Source organism: Cnephaeus nilssonii, assembly GCF_951640355.1.
Source record: "Cnephaeus nilssonii genome assembly, chromosome: 24".
NCBI lineage: Eukaryota > Metazoa > Chordata > Mammalia > Chiroptera > Vespertilionidae > Cnephaeus > Cnephaeus nilssonii.
The window spans coordinates 7,809,835-7,830,622 of NC_137095.1; the positions used below are offsets into that span (position 1 = coordinate 7,809,835).

A 20,788-nucleotide genomic window follows, 5' to 3' on the forward strand; every position below is an offset into this window, starting at 1 on the left:
CGGGGACCCGGCGTCTGAACCCCGCGGGGAACTTCTGGGCGCTGTAAGGAGGAGGCGGGCCCGGGGCCGGGGGCGGGGCCCCCCCTCAGGGGCGGTTGCCGCGGGGACGGGGAGGTGACGCGGCCCGAGGGCGGAAGTGAGAAAGTTGCCGGCGTCCCGAGACGAGTTGGCGGAACTGTGCGCGATGGGGGGCTCGGGCAGCCGCCTGTCCAAGGAGCTGCTGGCCGAGTACCAGGTGCGCGGGATGCGGCCCGGGGAGCTCGCGCGCGGGCCTGCGCTCGGGAACGGGCCCCGGGGCGGGCGGCGGGGCGGGCTCGGCCTCCGCCTCCGGGCGGCCCGCTGACCCCGGTCCCGCCTGCCTTCCAGGACTTGACGTTCCTGACCAAGCAGGAGATCCTCCTGTAAGTGCTGATCTGAACCTCGCCACCGGGATCCTCTTAGAGACGGCTTCGGGGGGGCTCTGTCTTACCGACGGGGAAACTGAGGCCTCCTCGAGGGAGCGGCAGGGGCCGCTGGAGGTCGGCGGCTGAGCCGGAACCGGAGTCCCGCGCGCCCCAGCCCTCGAGCCTGGGCTGCGCCCCGCCCACGCTGCGGGGGGCCCAGCTGTGCTGTCTGCGGCCCAAGTTGCGCGCCCTTGGACCTTGCGCTCCCCTGACTCCTGCATAACAGAACCTCCAGCCCCGGTCCTTGGGGAGGGTGGTTCCTTCTCCCAACCTCACCTGAATAATACAGGAACCGTTAACGCTTGCTCAGCACCTACACTGTGCCAAGCCCGGTGCTAAACCAGCCTGCATTTACCTCCTTGAACCCCCCCGAGGGAGGGAGGGAGGGGACAATGACACAGGTCCGGAGAACGTCTGGCAACTTGCCTAAGACTATTACACCCCCAGAAAGGATTTGAACCGGGGCTGGAACTCCCCTTTCCGGCCCCCTGCCAGCTTTACGTGGCCAGGGCTTCCCTTGGCTCAAGTAACCCCAGTGGCGAGGAGGTGGTGCTGGGGAGGAGATAGCTCCGTTACAGGTAACTGCTTAAAAGAGGGGGAGGCCTTGAGGAGCAGGAGATCCCGGGAGTTTTGCTTATTTCCTCCCAGTTCATCTGAGCCAACTTCTGGCTCCGGTCTACCCCCAGCCTCTCCACCCCTGGGGACCTACTGTGCGCTCGGGGCCCCGGGCGCACAGTAGGTCTTCAGAAAATACCGGTTGCAAGAACCAACTCCCAGCCTGTAACTGTCTTGGGACGGACGCAGCTCCCGCTGGCTTGTCAATCCTGATAACTCAGAAATTCTCTTGTGCGTGGCTTGGCGCCTCACCTGGTGCGTCGTGGGTAATACACCCAGGAAGGCGGGCCAACAGGTTCCCCCGCTTGTGCCAGAGCCCACAGGCGGTTCTGCGAGCTGCTTCCCCAGGAGCTCCGGAGCATGGAGGAGTCGCTGCAGGCCAGAGTGTCCCTGGAGCAGATCTTCAGCCTTCCAGAGCTCAAGGTGCCAGCCCCCCTTCCACCCACCCCTCCCCTCCAGTCAGGCAGTCACTGTCCCCTTCTGGTCTTTCCTCTGTTTAGCCCTAACGTCCCCGGGGGCGGCGAGGGCTTTCCCTAAATCACCCCGTGGAATGATCTGGAATGGCGTTTTTCAAATCGGGATTCTAGAAACACATTCTTGGCCCGTCAAAAGAAGTTTGGTCCTTTAAGAGGAGTTGAGTCGCCTTCAAGTTTGAGAAACCCTCTTCCAGAGGCTGATGGCCTCTCCTGAGGGCTGTGAAAATGCAAAGGGCTTGGCCTAGTGCCTGTAACAGGTGTTTATTTTAATGAATGAATGAATTTTTATATATTTTTTTGATTGCAGAGAGGGAGAGACATAGAAACATCAATGATGAGAATCACTGATCAGCTGCCTCCTGCAGGCCCCCTACTGGGGATCGAGCCCGCAACCTGGGCATGGGCCCTTGATTGGAATTGAACCCGAGACCCTTCAGTCCACAGGCTGATGCTCTATTCACTGAGCCAAACCAGCTAGGGCTACTTATTTTTTTGTTAATCCTCACCCAAGGATATTTTTCCATTGAATTCTAGGGAGAGTGGAAGGGACGGGGAGGGAGAGAGAGAAACATCGATGAGAGAGAAACATATGGATTGGTTGCCTCCTGCACGCGCCTCACCAGGGCCCGGGCCAGGGGAGGAGCCTGCAACCAAGGTCCGTGCCCTTGACCAGAATCGAACCCGGGACCCTTCGGTCCCCAGGCCGACGCTCTGTCCACTGACCCTAATGGACTAGGGCACAACAGGTGTTTAATGAAATGTCCTCTTTGCTTAGGATGCCTCCCTCTTCCTTCTCTGCCCCCAGGCCTACCTGTGGGTTAACCTCGGATTCCCAGTAGCCATCCCTGCCCCCTCCCCAGCGATGTCACTGGTCCTCCTGCCTTTGAAAAAGCACTGGTCATCTCCCCCCCCCCCCCCCCCCCCCCCCCAGCCTGCGCTCATGGTGCGGGTTCTGGGACCTGTCCCCTCCGGTCCCTGTGGGGTTTGCGTGCGACCCAGGCTGCGTCCTGTGGCGTTGACGGAGGCTCTCTTCCTAGGCCAACCCCTTCAGGGAGCGCATCTGCAGGGTCTTCTCGACCTCCCCGGCCCGAGACAGCTTGAGCTTTGAGGACTTCCTGGACCTCCTCAGCGTGTTCAGTGACACGGCTACACCAGACATCAAGTCCCACTATGCCTTCCGCATCTTCGGTGAGGACGCGGGGGAGCCTAGCGGAGCGGGGGGGGCCTCCTTCCCCGGGGTCTTCCGGCCGGGGCTGCCGGGGCGCTGGGGTCATCCCGGGGCTCCCCGCGCCTGCTCTGTAGATTTCGACGATGATGGAACCTTGAACAGAGAAGACCTCAGCCAGCTGGTGAACTGCCTCACCGGAGAGGGCGAGGACACGCGGCTCAGTGCGTCCGAGATGAAGCAGCTCATTGACAACGTGAGCGGCTGGGGCCCAGCAGGGCGGGCCGGGCCGGGCCGGGCCGGGCCGGGAGCCGAGGGAGGCCTGGGGCCCGACACTCTCCCTTTGCCCAGATCCTGGAAGAGTCCGACATCGACAGGGACGGGACCATCAACCTCTCCGAGTTCCAGCACGTTATTTCCCGTTCACCGGACTTTGCCAGGTATGGCTGTCCCGCCTGTGGCATCTGGGTCTAGGATGTTATTATGGGGGGGGGGGGGGGGGTGCCGGGGAAAGCGCCCCCCCCCCCCCCGCCTCCTCTGAATATCTCAGGGTAGCTCTTCTCCCAAAGGGGACTGACAGACGGGAGACACAGCCCATTCCAAAGGGTCTGGGGGGAGAGGTGGGTGCATGTGGGTTTAGTCCTCACCCTCCTCTTCCGGCGGCAAATCAAACCCCCTGTTCTCTCGTTCAGCTCCTTCAAGATCGTCCTGTGACAGGAGCCACACAGCCGCTTTCCCAGCCGCCCGTAGAATGACCTGGACACCGCCGAGCTGTGGCCAAGGTTACGCCTGTGATGCCAGGGCCGGCCGAGCTGGCCCGGTGGAGCTGGCGCTGTGAAGTCTTGTCCCAGGCAGGGGAGGGCGCGCCAAGTCAGCGCCTCACCCCTTCTCACTGCCATCGCCACCGCTCCGTTTCTACTCATCAGCAATAAAGGTTAAGACGTTTTGATCCTGTGTGCGACACCGGAAATGCTGGTTATGAGGAGGGACTGGACTGACGAACCTCCAGAGAAGGGACCAGCAGCAAGGCAGCGTGTGGCACTGAATATGAGGGGGCCCGTGGGGGAGGGAACCCGCTGAATCCTGATCGTGGTGGCGGTGACCTGAATTTCTACATTAACATTATAGAGCCGTTTACCAAAAGAAAAAAGAACTTATTGTAGCCTGGCCGGCGTGGCTCAGTGGTTGAGCATCAGCCTATGAACCAGGAGGTCACGGTTTGATTGCCGGTCAGGGCACATGCCGGGTTGTGGGCTGGATCCCCAGTGTGGGGCGTGCAGGAGGCATCCAATCCATGATCCTCTCTCATCATGGATGTTTCTCTCTCTCCCTCTCCCTCCCTCTCTGAAATCAATTAAAATACATATATATTTACATATTTTTTAAAAAAGAATTGACCGTATGAGCATTTTAAAAATAAAAAACAAGAATTTTAAGAGTGAAATAAAAAACCCTGTTCCCTGTGCCCCGACCCCTGACCAGAGTAAGGGGTTGAGATGTCGGTGGGCAGACTGGGCTGGCTCTGGCCCCCGGAAACAGGAGATTCAGAACCCCCAGAACTCAGAAGATTAGACCAACCTCAAAAAGCAACAGTCCTTTAATTTTTTTATTTTTACTTTAGTAAATTGTTTTCCCCTTCTATTTAGTCAGTTTAGATCTGTTTTATTTTGTTAATCCTCATCCATTGATTTTTTAAAAATATACTTTGATTTTTTTTTTTACAGAGAGGAAGGGAGAGGGATAGTTAGAAACATCGATCAGCTGCCTCCTGCACACTCCCCAATGGGGATGTGCCCGCAACCAAGGTACATGCCCTTGACCGGAACCGAACCTGGGACCCTTCAGTCCGCAGGCCGACGCTCTATCCACTGAGCCACACCGGTCAGGGCTCATCCATTGATTTTTTAGGGAGCGTAGAAGAGAGAAGGAAAGACAGAAACATCCATGTGAGAGAAACACATCGATTGGTTGCCTCCTGCATGAGCCCCAACCAGGGCCCTGGGCTAGGGAGGAGCCTGCAACCCAGGTACGTGCCCTTGACCCGACCCGAACCCGGGACCCTTTGGTCTGCAGGCTGATGCTCTATCCACTGAGCCACACCCACTGAGCCATGGCTAGGTCAACAGTCCTTTTAAGAGGAAGGGCCGCGATTCAATTTCAGTTCTTTAGGTTTTATTTAAAATACAAAAAACAAAACAAATGTAAAGTGCATCTGACTTTAAAAAAATACAAAACCCACATAAATCCAGGCCCTTGTGCTGGGCAGTGTCAAATCCCTCAGATCGGAGGCAGGTAAAGTGTGGGAGTGAAGGGGGACTGGGCGCCAGAGACACACTGGGTGGATACGGGACGGGGGTGGGGGGGTGGGGGGGGGATGCGGGTTTCAGTTTGGACAGAGGAAGGCAGCCAACAACAGTCTCTTCCTAGAATTCCAAGGGGGAAGGTGAACATCGTCGTAACTCCTGAGCTCACGATGCCCGCGGTCACGTGGCCACGGCCTGATACAGGCCGGAAAGGTCCAGAGGTGGCTGGAGCCCAGGGCCCCGTGAGGGCCGCAGTGCCAGCGTAGCCCTCGGTCCCTGAGGTGTCGGGATGGTGGCCGTAACCACCCGGCCAGTGGCCAGGCAGGACCCACGCCGCCCGTGGCAGCAGCGGAAGGCAGAGACCAGCGGGTCCGAGATTCCCACCTCTGTCTGCACCCACCACGGCGGCGGCTTCCAAAGCCCCAACGAGGGCGAGACCCCGAGGCTGGGGGCTGCGAGCCGGAGCGGCCGTGCACGTGGCATTGTGTTGTCTCATTGTTATTTCACATTTTCAGTGGTTGTTTTTTTTTTACACCAAAGGCTCAGCTTACATAAGGAGCGCTGCTCTGCCCACCTAGGCAGGCGCCCGCCCATCTTCCCGGGGACATGGCATCTGGGTCGGAGGGGCCTCACTCCCGGCTGGCGCCCCCGCTCCGGAGGGCTGGGCACAGCGCCGCGCGCCGCTAAGAGCCGAGTCCAGCCGACCCCTCTGGGCATCCACGGCCCCTGAAGCCAGGGTGGCCTCCTCTACCAGTCGGCTGTCACACCACCGAGTCCCGGATCTCAGAGCCCAGGCGGACCCGGGGCCGGGGGCACACCGGGGACACCTCCACAAAGCTGTCGTGGATGCTGAGCGGCCTCTTCTCGGACTCGGTGAAGACCTGCGGCCCCGGGGAGTTGTCCGACAGGGCCTGGTAGCCTCGGTGGTCCGGCGGGATGCTCGGGGGACCGACGCCATTGAGCGGCCGGGTCTCGGGCGGCACCGCCACCGGGTGGGTCTTGGGGTGCATGCTGGCACGCTCCCCCTGCTTCAGGAAGACCTTCATGCCGTCGCGGTGCCGATAGAGGAAGAACAGGATCAGCAGCACGATGACCAGCACGAACAGCACGCTCATCACCAGGAACTCGGTCCAGTAGGACCGGCCCGTGCCCCAGCTGGCCTTGCCGTGGGCCGGGGCGCTCACCCGCGACGTGTTGATGACCACGGGCCCCTTCCCCTGCCGGTCGGCCGCCGTGTCCAACACCGCTGGGCAGTAGCTGGCCACCAGCTGCTGGAAGCCCCCCTCCAGCGACCAGCACTGGAACACCCCCAGCTCCTGCTGGCTGCCCACCAGCAGCAGGTCCCCCGTGGGCAGCACCCGGCAGGAGGCCGAGCCGTTGACAGGCAGCCCGTTGTGCAGCCAGCGCCGCGTCGCCAGGTTGGAGAGCAGGGGGCAGGCCAAGGTGTTCACCGTGTTGGGCTGGAACGGGACTTGCTCACACGGCTTCTCACCTGCGGGCAGGAGAGGCACAGACATGGGGCCCAGGGGGCTTGGCGGGCACCACAGCCCCAGCTCACCCGCCTCCCGCCGGGCACTGCCCATCATGCCACAGTGGCAATTCCGGGGATTGTGACTTTTGCTTCCCAGGGCCTCGCCTGCAGGCTGGAGGGATGAGGACGGGAGGGAAGGATTTAGTGCCTGAATTCAGGAGCCTTCTAAGCAACTGGGTCCTGCCTCCTGCCTCCCTCCATCCTCTGACGGGCACCTTACCTGCTGGTGCAGCAACCCGGGGCTTGACGAAGGAAGCGTTGCAGAGGTCCCTGGCGTTAGCCCCCTCGATGTCCTGGACCCACCGCCTGAGGACCAAAGAGAGGCTGGGATAGGCCAGGATGCCCCGTGGGTCTGCACCCCTATCCCCAGGTGCAGCCCTGGAGGCAAGGGCCCGGGGCTCAGGCACCACCAGGCCCAGAGCGGGGGGAAAAGGCAGGCCAGCATCTCCTGTTTCCCAGTATTTATTTCAAATAAAAGGTACTGTAATACTCCCCTGCATTAAAAAAGCAGTATGAGCCTTAACAGGAAGGACACCTGGCTCTGTATGTATAGAGCTGTGTGTGTCTGTCTGTTTTTTTAAAATATATTTTATTGATTTTTTACAGAGAGGAAGGGAGAGGGATAGAGAGTTAGAAACATCGATGAGAGAGAAACATCGATCAGCTGCCTCCTGCACACCCCCTACTGGGGATGTGCCCACAACCAAGGTACATGCCCTTGACCGGAATCGAACCTGGGACCCTTCAGTCCGCAGGCCGACGCTCTATCCACTGAGCTAAACCGGTTTCGGCAGGGTCTCTAGTTTTTTAAAAATAATAATTACACCAAGACAGTGGACGCCAACGAAGCTGCCCGGGGATTCTCAGAGGGGCCGGGGGAGGCGCCCCGAGGCCGCGCACAGGGATGGACGTGGGGAAGGCCTTCAGGACTCTCACCTCGAGGTCGCCTCCGGCTGGTAGAGGCTGACGTGACGGCACCTGTTGCCGCTCCAAGCGCAGTAGGGGTCCCGGGCGAGGAGGCAGTCCCCGCAGCTCCGGTACAGGTCGCAGTTGGCCACGGGCACCTGGACTACCCCCGAGTGTGAGGCTGCGTACACCAGTCCCTGCGCAGACGTGAGGATCAGAGCCGGGGCCACCCCCCACGGCCACCCCCGGCTCGAGGGCCCAACCTGAGCCCCTTCCCCAGGGCCTCCTCCCATGATCCCACTTTATTTTTTTTTTAATTTATTTTTAAATCCTCACCCAAGGATATTTTTTCATTGACTTTGAGAGAGAGAGTGGGAAGGGGAGAGACAGAGAGAGAAACATCGACGTGAGAGAGACGCATCGATGGGTTGCCTCCTGCACGCACCCGGACCAGGGCCTGAGCCGGGGAGGAGCCTGCAACCGAAGTACATGCCCTTGACCGGAATCGAACCTGGGACTTCCGTCTGCAGGCCGATGCTCTAGCCACTGAGCCAAACAGGCGAGGGCCCGGATGCTCACTTTCTAACAGCTTGTCAGCAGAGGGGCACCCCAGGCCCGCTGACCGGCCTCTGCTGCCTGCTTACCCGGTTGGGGTCCAGGAGCAGGTTCTGCACGGGCTGCCCCGGCGAGAAGATCTGGAGTTCCTCAATGACGTGCACGCTGGAGCCCACGTCCACCGCCTTATGCAGCCGGCCGTCCTCTGCAGCAAGGACAGTGCTCAGGCCCCGGGCGGAGCCTGTGCCCACGCCCCGCGCCCCTCGGCCACACCCCCAGCCTCCGGCCCCGCCTGGCCGCACACACTCACTGGTGCCCAGGAAGAGGACGTCGTAGGTGCGGTGCAGGCCCGCGACGCGGTGCACGGCCACGCGCTGGTAGCGGGCCTGTGGCTGCAGCAGCAGCAGGCGGCTGCGCACCTGCCCGTCCATCAGGAAGTGGTCCTTGAGGAAGTTGAGCACGCGGTCGGGGAGCTGCAGGGACGAGTTGATCCTCCTCTCCCGGGTGCTGTTGGTGATGCACTGGAGGAGAAGGTGGCGGCGTGAGGCCAGCAACGCGAGGGCCGGCAGGATGTCCGCCCACCCTCGGAAGCCAGGTCTGAGGAGCCGCAGGGCAAAGCCCGGGCTGTGGACAGGCACCCAGGGGCCCCGCTGGCCAGTGTCCCTGCTGCCATGCTCCCAGCCCCTCCCCCAGGCCTCGAGCAGCACAACCACACCACCTGCTCTCTGAGCATCCTTTGGCTGACCAGGTGTCCCAGTGGGGGGGGGGGGCATGAGGTGCCCACAGTTAGTGCCTCATTCTCTCTGTAAGAGCCCTAAGAGTTGGTACGCAGGGGTGACCCTGCACAGATGAGGCTCAAGGGCTGGGGATAAGCACCCAGTAGGGCAATGCTAAGATGTGCTCCACACACATCTTAGCATTGTGTGGCTCAGGGCTGCTCTGGGGAAGCCCCTCAGGCTGGAAGGAAAGGAGAAAGAACTCTAGCCTGGCCCGTGTGGCTCAGTGGTTGAGCATCGACCTAGGAACCAGGAGGTCACGGTTCGATTCCCGGTCAGGGCACATGCCCGGTTTGAAGGCTCGATCCCCAGTGTGGGGCGTGCGGGAGGCAGCCGATCCATGCTTCTCTCTCATCATTGATGTTTCTCTCTCTCCCGCTCCCTTTGAAATCAATACAATTATATTTTTAAAAAGAAGAAAACTCTTTCTCGGGGCCTGGCCATTAACCTTTTGCACTCGGATGTCGAGATTAAAATGACTCTTTGAATGTATCGATAATTTGAAATATAAAAAAAATCCAAATAAACAAGTTTGTATGAAAAGAAACTCCAGTTTTTTATTCTACTGCCGCGCTTTGTAAAATCTGGGGTATTTAAAAAATTAAATCCCGAGTAGAATAAAGGAACCGAGAAAAAAGCAAGCGAGTGCAAAGGGTTAATTACTCAGATAAATAAGGCGCTCACCACCGGGGGAGGCACCGTGAGCACACAATGACAAAGGTACGGTGAGTGCCCTGACAGGGACACTCCTGCTCCCCTCCTGCCCCCTCCCCCCCCACAGCTTGGAAGGCACCCCACAGTCACGGTCACATCTAGCCCAGTGGGACAAGCAGGCCCGGGCTTTTGTCCCCACTTTCAAGGTGAGAAAACAGACGTGACGGACTGGGAGGAGCCACGTGATCCCAGGCTGGGAGAGGCCCCCCCCCCCCAGGTCTCCCAGCCCAGCGCAGGGAGCAGTCCTCACCGAGCCGGGCCGGGGCGTGGGCACCTCGTAGGCCACGGTGTACCACTGCAGCGTCTCCCGGTTCACCGCCTTGTAGAAGCCGTCGAAGGCCCTCTGCACGTCCTTCATGCTGAAGACACAGACGGCAGAACCCTCCGTGGTCCCTCGGTGCCTACAAAAGAAGGGGCGGTTCACCCGAGAGCCGGGGCTCGGGACCCCGGCCACCCCTCACCCTCCCATCCCCAGCCAGGTCCCGGGGCCCTACCACTGGGACGTGAAGACCCCGTAGAAGAGGGTGTCACGCCAGTCCTCGGGGCTGGGGCTCAGCGTGAAGACGTCCTGCAGCACGTTGAACGGGAAGCCGTCGCCGGGCCGCAGGCACAGCAGCTGGGCCTTCAGGAAGGACGTCCAGCGCTGCTGCAGGATCCGCCCGCCGCCCTCGTCGCCCTGGGGGGAGGGAGAGAGGCCGCTCAGGCACGTAGGTCCGGGGCTGGGTGCTCCTCGCTGCCCCCGCCCCAACAGTAGCTGAGACGGACCGGCAGGGAGGGCGGGCAAGCCACAGCCAGGCCTGAGCTCCATTGGAAATCAAGAACACCCACGCCCGGCCTGCCTGGCTCAGTGGTGGAGCGTCGGCCTATGAACAAGGAGGTCACGGTTCGATTCCCGGTCAGGGCACATGCCCAGGTTGTGGGCCCGATCCCCATTAGGGGGCGTGCAGGAGGCAGCCGATCCATGATTCTCTCTCATCAGTGATGTTTCTCTCTCTCTTTGCCTCTCCCTTCCTCTCTGAAATCAACAAAAATATTTTTTTAAAAAAGAAAAGATGAAGGACGCCTGGAGGCAAGGGGCAGGTGCATCAGCGGGCTAAGGGAAGGCAGTGTTTTGCTTTCTGTGGAATCCCACAAAAAAGGACCAAGGGACGTCTCCCTGAAAATAGGGACACAGGTCAAGACTTCCAGCTGAAGAACGGCATTGACAGTGTAAGTCGTGCTTGCAAATAGTCTTTTTTGTTGCTGTTGTTTTAATGTATGTTTGATACAGGTTTTTTTTTTGCAATCCTATATAATAAAAGGCTAATATGCAAATCGACCAAACAGCAGAATGACCGGTTGCTATGACGCACACTGACCACCAGGGGGAAGATGCTCAATGCAGGAGCTGCCCCATAGTGGTCAGTGTGCTCCCACAGGGGGAGCGCTGCTCAGCCAGAAGCCGGGCTTACGGCTGGCAGCTAAGGACCCCTTGGGGGATGTCTGTGGGGAGCAGGCCTAAGCCAGCAGGCGGACATCCCGAGGCAGTGGTCGGCAAACCGCGGCTCGAGAGCCACATGCGGCTCTCGAGCTGCGGTTTGCCACTCTGTTGACTAATGAGTTTGTCAACCACTGCCCTGAGGGGTCCCAAACTGCAAGAGGGCACAGGCCAGACTGAGGAATCCCCTCCCCCAGTGTACGAATGTCGTGCACTGGGCCTCTAGTATAAATATATGTATTTACACATATGCAAAAAAAAAAAAAAAAAAGATTAGCAATGAACCTTCTAGAATGTTAACAGCAGTCACTTCTTATGGTGGGGCAATAGGAATGTAACATAATATTCAACCGCATGCCTAAAAGCTTTACGTGGATTAATTCAGTCCACCCGACAACCTGAGCCAGATGTGTGGTTATTGCTCCCACTGCACAGACCAGGGGGCTGTAACTGAGCGGGGGGGGGGGGGGGGGGGGGGGTGCCAGGTTCACACGACCAGCAGGGGCTGGCTGAGCAGCCTGGCCCCCGAGGCTCGACTCTGTTATCGGCGATGCTATTCTGCCTCTCTATCTTGTGATGTCTGTGTGTGCGTTCCTGTTCTGTAGTTCACATAAGAGGAATCAGTAAGAGGGCCCTAGCTGGTTTGGCTCAGTGGATAGAGCGTCGGCCTGCGGACTGAAGGGTCCCAGGTTCGATTCCGGTCAAGGGCATGTACCTTGGTTGCGGGCACATCCCCAGTAGGGGGTGTGCAGGAGGCAGCTGATCGATGTTTCTCTCTCATCGATGTTTCTAACTCTCAATCCCTCTCCCTTCCTCTCTGTAAAAAATCAATAAATATATATTTAAAAGAAAGAAAGAAAGAAAACAGTAAGAGGTATTTTGATTTAAAGGCCGTTAGCTAAGCCATTCTACCCGGAGGTCAAGAGAAGATCACAGAAGCAGGACCTCCTGGCGTTTCCTGACCCTGGGACCGGGGGAGCCTGTGGGGACTCTGGGTGCCCCACCCCCTCACCTTGCAGATGCGGGCGATGCGGGACACGATGGTGTTCTCGAAAAACTCAAACTCCTGGCCGGTCTCGCTGAAGAAGAAGTAGATCTTGTCGTCGTCGCCTTGCAAGCTGCCCAGGCTCTCGGGAATGTAGGCCGAGGCCACAAACGCTGGGTCTGTGGGAGCCGGCAAGAAGCACAGAGTCAGCCCGGGAATCCCAAACAGGCGTCCCAAACAGGCGAGACTCTGTTCTCGGGCCCTGGGGGGGGACACGGGGGGGGGGGATGGGGAGTGCCCTTCCCAGGAACCCTGGGCCTGCCCACGGGGGGGGGCGGTGGGAGGGCTTCACCTTGGAGCCAGTTGAGGGAGCCTTCGGTCTTGATGGGGCGGCGGCTCTGGCTGCGGGAGATGGCCGGGTCATTCCCCTGGAAGTTGCCCACGGTCCCCGTATAGAGCTCGCCGTCTGCCAAGAAAACATTCCCATGGCAACGGCCTCTCGGCGGGGCCTCCTCCCCCCGCATAGGCCTGCAATGACCCTGGTCCTGCCCACTTCACTCGGGGTGCACAGAGGAGGGAGCAGGAACCCAAGGGCAGCCCAGGGTCACACCTGCACATCACCCGCCCCCCACCCCCCCCATGGAGCCTCCACAAGGCCATCCTGCCCCCAATACTCACCAACCATCAGGGCCGTGGACTTGAAATTGGGGTCAAAAGGGCAACGGCCCTTGCCATCTTCCAGGATGACGTTCCCCGCCTCGTCCTGGGCCAGCGTGAAGTTCTCCACGCTCTGTGGGGGAGCAGACGGGGGGGGTTCAGGGGCACACCAGGGCAGGGGTGGGCTCTGCAGGAAAGGCGGGGGAATGCTGGGAAAGGCAACTCGGAGGGGGGTGGGGGCAGAGGTCAGGCAGGCCGTCCTCCCCCTCCTCGCGCTCAGGGCACAGTGCCGGCACCGTCTGGCCGTGACCTCTGCGGTGGGCGCCAGAAGTCCCAGGTGGCAGAGGGGAGACGAGGCTTAGAAAGATGTGAGCCAGCCCTGGCCGGTGTGGCTCAGTGGATAGAGCGGCGGCCTGCGGACTGGAGGGTCCCGGGTTCGATTCCGGCCAAGGGCACGTACCCAGGTTGCGGGCTCGATCCCCAGGAAGGAGCGTTCAGGAGGCAGCCAATCAATGGTTCTCCCTCATCATTGATGTTTCTATCTCTTTCTCCTTCTCCCTTCCTCTCTGAAATAAATAAAAGTACTTTTTTTTTTTTTTTTTTAAAGAAAGATGTAAGCCAGGAAGAGGCAGCACCACGATGCAAACCCAGGTTATGTCTGATTCGAGGTTGGTGCTCCAAGCCAGAGCCTCTGCTAAGGTGTGTGCGGGGCAGAGACACATGGGGGTGAGGGGGTGAGGAGGGTGTACAAGGCGGGCTGTAAGGAATCGACAGGGCGTGAGCTGTGCGTCAGCCAGGATCGTGGCGCCTGGGTGGTTGCATGCGCTCCTCCTTCAGCTGGGGCTGGGCCAAGGGCCCCTGGAGCCCAGAGCCACCAAGACGCCTCGCTGGGACCTGCCCTACACCAGGGGGCGGTGCTGGAGAGCAGCTCTCTGGGGCAGAAAGCGGGGTGATTCGGGGCCAGCAGTGGGGGGTGGGGGGGGGGGGAGACAGGCACTCACGATGTAGGCGCAGAGGGGGCTGAAGGCCCCGGTGCCGCAGGTGAACAGGTGGCTGCTGTTGAGGGGCAGGAGGATCTTGATGTAGTTCTGACAGTCACGCTGGGGAGAGAGGGGCAGGATGTCAGGCTCAAGCCAGCCACCAGGGGGCACCACCGAGACCCAAGGCCAGGGCTGGGGGCCAGGCTTCAAATCGGGGACCACAAACGTGTGTAGGTGGGACCTCGGGGCTCAGCCAGCTCTGTGGTCAGCAGCCTTTAGTTCCGTCTGGGGTGGGGCACAGAAATGCCCCCTCTTGGCCCCTGAAGGCCCTCGGTGCAAACGGATGGCCCCTCCCAACCCACACGGGGAGGAAGCCACAGGCCAGAGCAGGAGACACTGGGCCTGAGGCCCGGCCCCAGACTCACGGGCAGCCTCCGAGAGTGTGTCTAATAGCGTCTCCCATCCACCCTCTGATAGCTCCCCAAACCCTTCTCCTCCGAGGTCTCTCCTTTTCATTAATGGCAACGCCATCCTCTCGGCTGCCGAGGCCCCAAACCTCCCAGCCAGCCTCAAATTCCCACCTCGCACACCCGGCATTTCCCACCTTCACAATACATCGGGAATCCGACCATGTCCCCCTCCCTGGTCCAGGCCACCGGCACCGCCCCTCCCTCGCTGGTCTCCCTCCCTCTGTCCTCGCCGCGTGGAGGCCACTGTCCGCCACTCCTCTGCGGTTCCCCAAACACCCCCCTCAGAGTAAAACCCACAGGCCTGCTCCTCCTCCAGGTACCCCATGGTCACCTCCCTCACCGCCTTCTCCTCTTGGCTCAAATGTCACTTTTTTTGAAGGAAGTGTGTAACCTGACTGCCTTTTCAATGGACCGATTTTTGCCTGCTGTTCTCCTCTTTCACCATTAAGTCTCCAGTGTCTAAAAGCACCTGGGCACAAAGCAAGCGCTGCCCAGCCAGTGTGGCTCAGTGGTTGAGCATCGACCCATGATCGAGCCCTGGTCAAGGGCACATGCCCAGGTTGTGGGCTGGATCCCCAGTGGGGGGCGTGCAGGAGGCAGCCGATCAATGATTCTCTCTCATCATTGGTATTTCTCTCTCTCTCTCTCTCCCTCTCCAAAATCAATTTTATATATATATTTTAAAGATACTATGTGCTGGCCCTGACCTGTTTGGCTCAGTGGACAGAGCGTCGACCTGCAGACTGGAGGTTCCCGGGTTCGATTCCGGTCAAGGGCATGTACCTTGGTTGCGGGCACATCCCCAGTAAGGGGTGTGCAGGAGGCAGCTGATGGATGTTTCTCTCTCATCGATGTTTCTAACTCTCTATCTCTCTCCCTTCCTCTCTGTAAAAAATCAATAAAAATATATTGAAAAGAAAAAAAGATACTATGTGCTGAATGGAAGAAGTCAGGGGTGTCAGCACTTGAACTTGGTCTTGATCCCGAGTCCGGCACTCTTTTGCCTTAGCTGCCCCCACTGCACTCAGGACCAGCGGCCTCTGGGAATAACGGGGAGTCCTCCAGAAGAACCCCGGGGACCGGATGAGACCCGCACCCACTGGTCTGGCCCAAACCAAACCAAACCAGGATCTGAAAGACCTGCCACATCAGGCACCGTCTGCAGAGGGACACGACTGCTGTCCCCACCCAGTGGCCGCTCCTGCCGGAAGCTCACGTCCACCTGGCACTCATTTTGTGCCGGGTGCCTTATACCTACGACCTCATTGGATCCTCACTCGCGGTGGGTACAGTGAGCTAGGCATCACTATCCCCATTTTATTTCTTTTTCTTTTTCTTTTTTTTAAAATATATTTTATTGATTTTTTTACAGACAGGAAGGGAGAGGGATAGAGAGTTAGAAACATCGATGAGAGAGAAACATCGATCAGCTGCCTCCTGCACACCCCCTACTGGGGATGTGCCCGCAACCAAGGTACATGCCCTTGACCGGAATCTAACCTGGGACCCTTGAGTCCGCAGGCCGACACTCTATCCACTGAGCCAAACTGGTCAGGGCTATTTTTATTTTTCAATATATTTTTTATTGATTTCGGAAAGGAAATATCCTGCACGCCCCCCACTGGGGGATCAAGCCTGCGACCCAGACGTGTGCCCTGACCAGGAATTAAACCATGACCTCCAGGTTCAACGCTCAACCACTGAGCCACGCCGGCCGGGCGACTATCCCCATTTTACAGATGGGAACACCAAGGCCCGGAGCGGCAAATCTCCTGGTCCACGATTCAGAGCCAGGTCTGGCCATCTCAGAAGCCTATGCCCGCCCACCACAGCAGCCGGCTGCACCTGCTCCCACTCCTGCTTCCGTCCCGGGTCCAGGACCCCCGCCCTCCATCCCACCTGCAGCCCAGGCCGCCTCCAGGTGCTGGCTCACCTGTGGGTCCTTGCCCTTGAAGCCGCACTGGTATTTCCTCTCGGCGTCTGCGCTCCACAGCAGCTGGGGAACGAGGCAGCGGGTCAGTGTGCATGTAGGAATGGAGGGTACAACATGCCCCCCCCCAACTCCTTTCCCCTCTCTGTTTGCATCATTCCCGGACCCAGGAGGTCAGTCTTCCAGTCCGCCTTCCCCACTGCCATCCTCTGCCCAGCTCCCCCAGCCCCGGGGGCATCGCCTCTCACCTCCTGGTACTCCCCGCCGGGCAGGAAGCTGGCGCTGCTGTTGAGCGCGAAGAGGGCCTCTCGGGCCCCCACGTACAGGGTCTCCCCGTCCCTGCTCAGTAGAAGGGCCGTGTAGTTGGAGACGTCTTCAGCTTGGAATCTGAAGAACGGTCGCTCTTCGGAGTCTGGGGAGAGGAAGGTGGACATTAGCCGGGGGCCTCCCCTCCCGCAAAACCCCACTTCTCGAACAACCAACGCAGGCCAGCAAGGCAGTGGGTGGCAAGGGGACCGAGGACCAGGGGATCAGGCTTTCAGGGAGCAGCATTCCCGCCTCGCAAACATTACGCAAGAAACAAAGGCGCCAAGATGAGCGGAGAAGAATGTTAATTGTATAAGAAAAGAAAAAAAATCAAAACCACCTCCATGTCCCAGCACAGGGGGCTGGGTGTGAAAATCAACCCTCACACTTCATGGGACAGAACACAGCAGTTGGTAGAAATGATGCTTTTTCGGAAGCTCCAGAACAGGGGTCCTCAAACTTTTTATTTTTAAAAAATATATTTTATTGATTTTTTTACAGAGAGGAAGGGAGAGGGATAGAAAGTTAGAAACATCGATGAGAGAGAAACATGGATCAGCTGCCTCCTGCACACCTCCTACTGGGGATGTGCCCGCAACCAAGGTACATGCCCTTGACCGGAATCGAACCTGGGACCCTTCAGTCCGCAGGCCGACGCTCTATCCACTGAGCCACACTGGTCAGGGCATCCTCAAACTTTTTAAACAGGGGGCCAGTTCACTGTCCCTCAGACCGCTGGAGGGCCGGACTATAGTTTAAAAAAAAACTATGAACAAATTCCTATGCACACGGCACATATCTTATTTTGAAGTAAAAAAACAAAACGGCAAAAACACCCGCAATGTGGCCCGCGGGCCGTAGTTTGAGGACGCCTGCTCCAGAAAAACAAGCGAAGTTTCATAAGAAAGGCATGGTCAAACTACAACAGGAACTGCCCTAGCCGGTTTGGCTCAGTGGATAGAGCGGACCGAAGGGTCCTGGGTTCGATTCCGGTCATGGGCATATACCTTGGTCGCAGTCTCCTCCCCGGCCCGGGTCCTAGTCAGGGTGTGTGCAGGAGGCAACCCATCGGTGGGTTTCTCTCACATCGATGTTTCTCTCTGTCTCTCCCTCTCTCTTCCACTCTCCCTAAAATCAATGGAAAAATATTCTCGGGTGAGGATTAAAAAAATAAAATAAAATAAAATGATGGGAACTAAAATGCAAAGTGATGGTGTTTGAGCCTGTGTCAGAACACAAGGAAGGAGACGGATTTCACACTCTCCTTTGTGAGGCATCAGAGGGATTTCACACTCTCCTGGCAAGCACAGCCGCCCCCTTGGCCCCTCAGGGACCGCGAGGACGTATGGAGGACATATGGCTGTTAAACAGGACATTCATGTTCTCAACCTTGACCTCAGGAGCCTGAGCGTACAACAGACAGACACTGACGCTGGGGACGAGGGCGGTTAGGAAAGTGGAGTCTCTCTCGTCCTCGGACAGCAAGGAACTGAGGTTTATGCCTAGTAATTTTAAACTGCACCCTAGCTGGTGTGGCTCAGTGGATAGACCGTCAGCCTGCGGACTGAAGGGTCCCGGGTTCAATTCCAGTCAAGGGCACATGCCCAGGTTGCAGGCTTGATCCCCAATAGGGGGCCTGCAGGAGGCAGCCAATCAATGATTCTCTCATCATTGATGTTTCTCTCTCTCTCTCCCTCTCCCTTCCTCTCTGAAATCAATAAAGATATACATTTAAACTGCAAAGGTAACCAAACAGAGTGGCAGGAAATGTTTGGAGGAGGTGGGGAAGGGTCTGAGTGCTAGACAGCCTTATTTCTTGCTTTTTCAAAAATATATATTTTTATTGATTTCAGAGAGGAAGGGAGAGGGAAACATCAATGAGGATAGAATCACTGATCGGCTGCCTTCTGCATGCCCCCTACTGGGGATCGAGCCCACAACCCAGGTATGTGACCTGACCGGGAATCGAACCGTGACCTCCTGGTTCGTGGGTTGACACTCAACCACTGAGCCACACTGGCCGGGCTAGACAGCCTTATTTTTTTCAGCAGCAAATCAGATAAGCCAAGAAATAGGGATATAAACATTTTGCTTACCTACACAGAGAAAACCACTGTGTAACAAGAAGTGTAAGTGAAAAGGGTTGCCCCTTTTAACCAGGCCTGGGGCTCGGGGAAGAGTGAGGCAGTTGCTGCTTTTCACAGCAAGTCCTATATTTTAAAAAATTATGTGCATGTACCTTGATAGAAATGTCAAATATCTTTCATTGTTAGAGAATATGGAATGACAAAGAAATATACTAAGGACATACCACTAAGTGAAACTAGGTTATAAAGTAGTATGTCCTGCTAGATTCTATTTTTTTGTATATGGGAAAGATATAGAGAAAAAAATCTGGAAGAATGAATCACTGAAATGCTGAAGAGGGGTAGCCCTGGTCGGATTACAGGGAATTTCTTTTCCTTTTTCACGTGTTATCATTTTTGGATGCTACAGGTTGGACTTAGGTGATGCACAAAGAATGCATCAGAGCCCTAGCTGGTTTGGCTCAGTGGATAGAGCGTTGGTTTACACACTGAAGGGTCCCGGGTTCAATTCTGGTCAAGGGCACATGCCCGGGTTGCGGGCGTGCAGGAGGCAGCCGATCAATGATTCTCATCATTGATGTTTCTATCTCTCTTCCTCTCTGAAATCAATAAAAAATATATATATATATATATTTCAAAAGAAATACATTAAAGAGGAGTACCAGGGCACTGTTTGTGCTCAGAGTGACTAATGGGTTGGCAGTGAAATTATTCTAGAAATTCTAAGCAGCTGATATGAAAAGGAAAACATGCAGAGAGCAGCCACCTGCCCAACCTCCGGCACCTCCTAACTGCCCAGTGGGTTATGACCACGCACACAAATGCGGTCTCACGAAGCAGAGGACACAGAAAGGCCGGCCACAAGCCAACAGAGCAGCTGGGAAAAGGGCGTCGTGTGCGTTTCCACGGTGAGCGGTTTTACATACCCCCAGCCTGGTTCCACAAGAGTGAGGAAAACACAAAGGAAAGAAGGTAATGAAACATAAACACTAACATCGGGAGCGGAGGGGAGGGGAAAAGAAACAAATCTGAAGAAAACATCGACACCAGAGAGGAAGGACAGATTCCCATAAGCAGGCCACAGGTCCGCATACGTTTAGTGCCGAGCTTCCCAGTGGCCGAGGAGAAAAGGGAAATGAGGCTACCTCATCCTCACTATCCAAGAGGAGGAACTCGTACCAGCGGCAAGCCTCCCGCCTAGAACCGGAGTCGGAACTGGGTTGCTGGGTCCATTCACAGGGGAGAGTCCTGCCTAATGTTCAAGAGCCCCGCACTCTGCTGCCGAAACCACGCAGGGCAGCTGTGGTCGGCGACGTGAAGGCCTCTCTTTAAACTCCTAAGTCCAGCGTCACATTCCCGACTCCTTGCCACTTCCTAGGGGCACTCTACACACTGGGAGGCCCGAGGGGAGTTTCCAACACAAACCTCCCGCTTCTCGCAACCGAAACTTCCCAACACTCTGGGTCCCAATGATGCTGCTCGTGCTTCAGGCCAATGAGCCGAGGAGCTGACCTTTCTGTGCTCCGAGCCTGCGAAGAACCGCCCCCCCCCCTCCCCAAGAGTGCCCTCCCGTTGGCCACCAGAGGTCCACTCGGGAAGGTGCCATGCTAAATGTGTCGTAGATATTGACTCTTTGCATGCGCGAAACATACCCCAGGAGGTAGGGACTGCTCTTCTCCCCACTTTGCAAATGAAGAAATCAAAGCTCAGAGAGATGAAGCAACACACACAAAGCCACGCGGGGGGGGGGGGGGGGGGGGAGGTCTGCAGGGGGAGGCTGGTGCAGGAGGTCTCCTTCCGGAACCCTTCCACAGCCTGCAAGCTGCAGGGCGTGGCCACATCGCCTGGGAGATTTATTTATTTATTAAGTATGCTAGTGGCCCGGTGCACGAAATTCATGCACATGAAAAGGGAATTAGAGGAAATATTTTAATATTGCTATTTGCCCTTTCTCTATAATAGAAATGCCAGAGATGAAAGAAAATTAGTAAAATGTATATGAAAATCTTCCTCGTGCGCCTTGAAATTGCACGAAACCCAGACCTGGCCGGCCCCACCCCCATCAAGCCCCACAGGGTTGGGGGGGGGGGGCGCAGCCTCAGGTCCCCCATCAAGCCCTGTTGGGGGGGGGGGCTCAGCCTCAAATCCCCAGGCCCCAGCGTGGAGGGCGTGGCCTCAGGTCCCCCGGCCCCAGCATGAGGGCGTGACAACCACTTGCATATTAGCTCTTTATTACATAGGATTTTCATTGATTTCATAGAGGAAGGGAGAGGGAGAGAGAGAGAGAGAAACATCAATGATGAGAGAGAATCACGCCCCACCACGCCCCACACTGGGGATCGAGCCCCCAACTCGGGCATGTGCCCCGACCGGGAACCGAACCATGACCTCCTGGTTCATCATGGGTCGGCG

General features: G+C 57.5%; 2 protein-coding genes across 2 annotated transcripts in view; one reads left to right on the top strand and one right to left on the bottom strand.

Moving 5' to 3' along the window:
* Nucleotides 1-42: 42 nt before the first annotated feature.
* On the top strand, nt 43-3,646 carry CIB1 (calcium and integrin binding 1). Its single transcript, XM_079764175.1, has 7 exons — nt 43-235; nt 367-401; nt 1,373-1,481; nt 2,572-2,722; nt 2,837-2,955; nt 3,051-3,139; nt 3,392-3,646. The coding sequence occupies exons 1-7, from the start codon at nt 185-187 to the stop codon at nt 3,411-3,413; spliced, it is 576 nt and encodes a 191-aa protein (XP_079620301.1). The 5' UTR covers nt 43-184; the 3' UTR covers nt 3,414-3,646.
* A 783-nt stretch (nt 3,647-4,429) lies between these two features.
* Nucleotides 4,430-20,788, bottom strand: part of SEMA4B (semaphorin 4B) — a gene marked incomplete at its 5' end in the record, with an annotated part of 46,010 nt that continues 29,651 nt past the window's right edge. The window contains 13 exon segments of the mRNA XM_079764061.1: nt 4,430-6,494; nt 6,754-6,839; nt 7,470-7,636; nt 8,084-8,199; nt 8,305-8,515; nt 9,735-9,885; nt 9,979-10,160; nt 11,974-12,125; nt 12,299-12,412; nt 12,625-12,736; nt 13,605-13,703; nt 15,987-16,049; nt 16,232-16,395. Of these exon segments, the coding sequence (XP_079620187.1) occupies nt 5,764-6,494; nt 6,754-6,839; nt 7,470-7,636; nt 8,084-8,199; nt 8,305-8,515; nt 9,735-9,885; nt 9,979-10,160; nt 11,974-12,125; nt 12,299-12,412; nt 12,625-12,736; nt 13,605-13,703; nt 15,987-16,049; nt 16,232-16,395 (2,348 nt within the window). The 3' untranslated portion in view covers nt 4,430-5,763.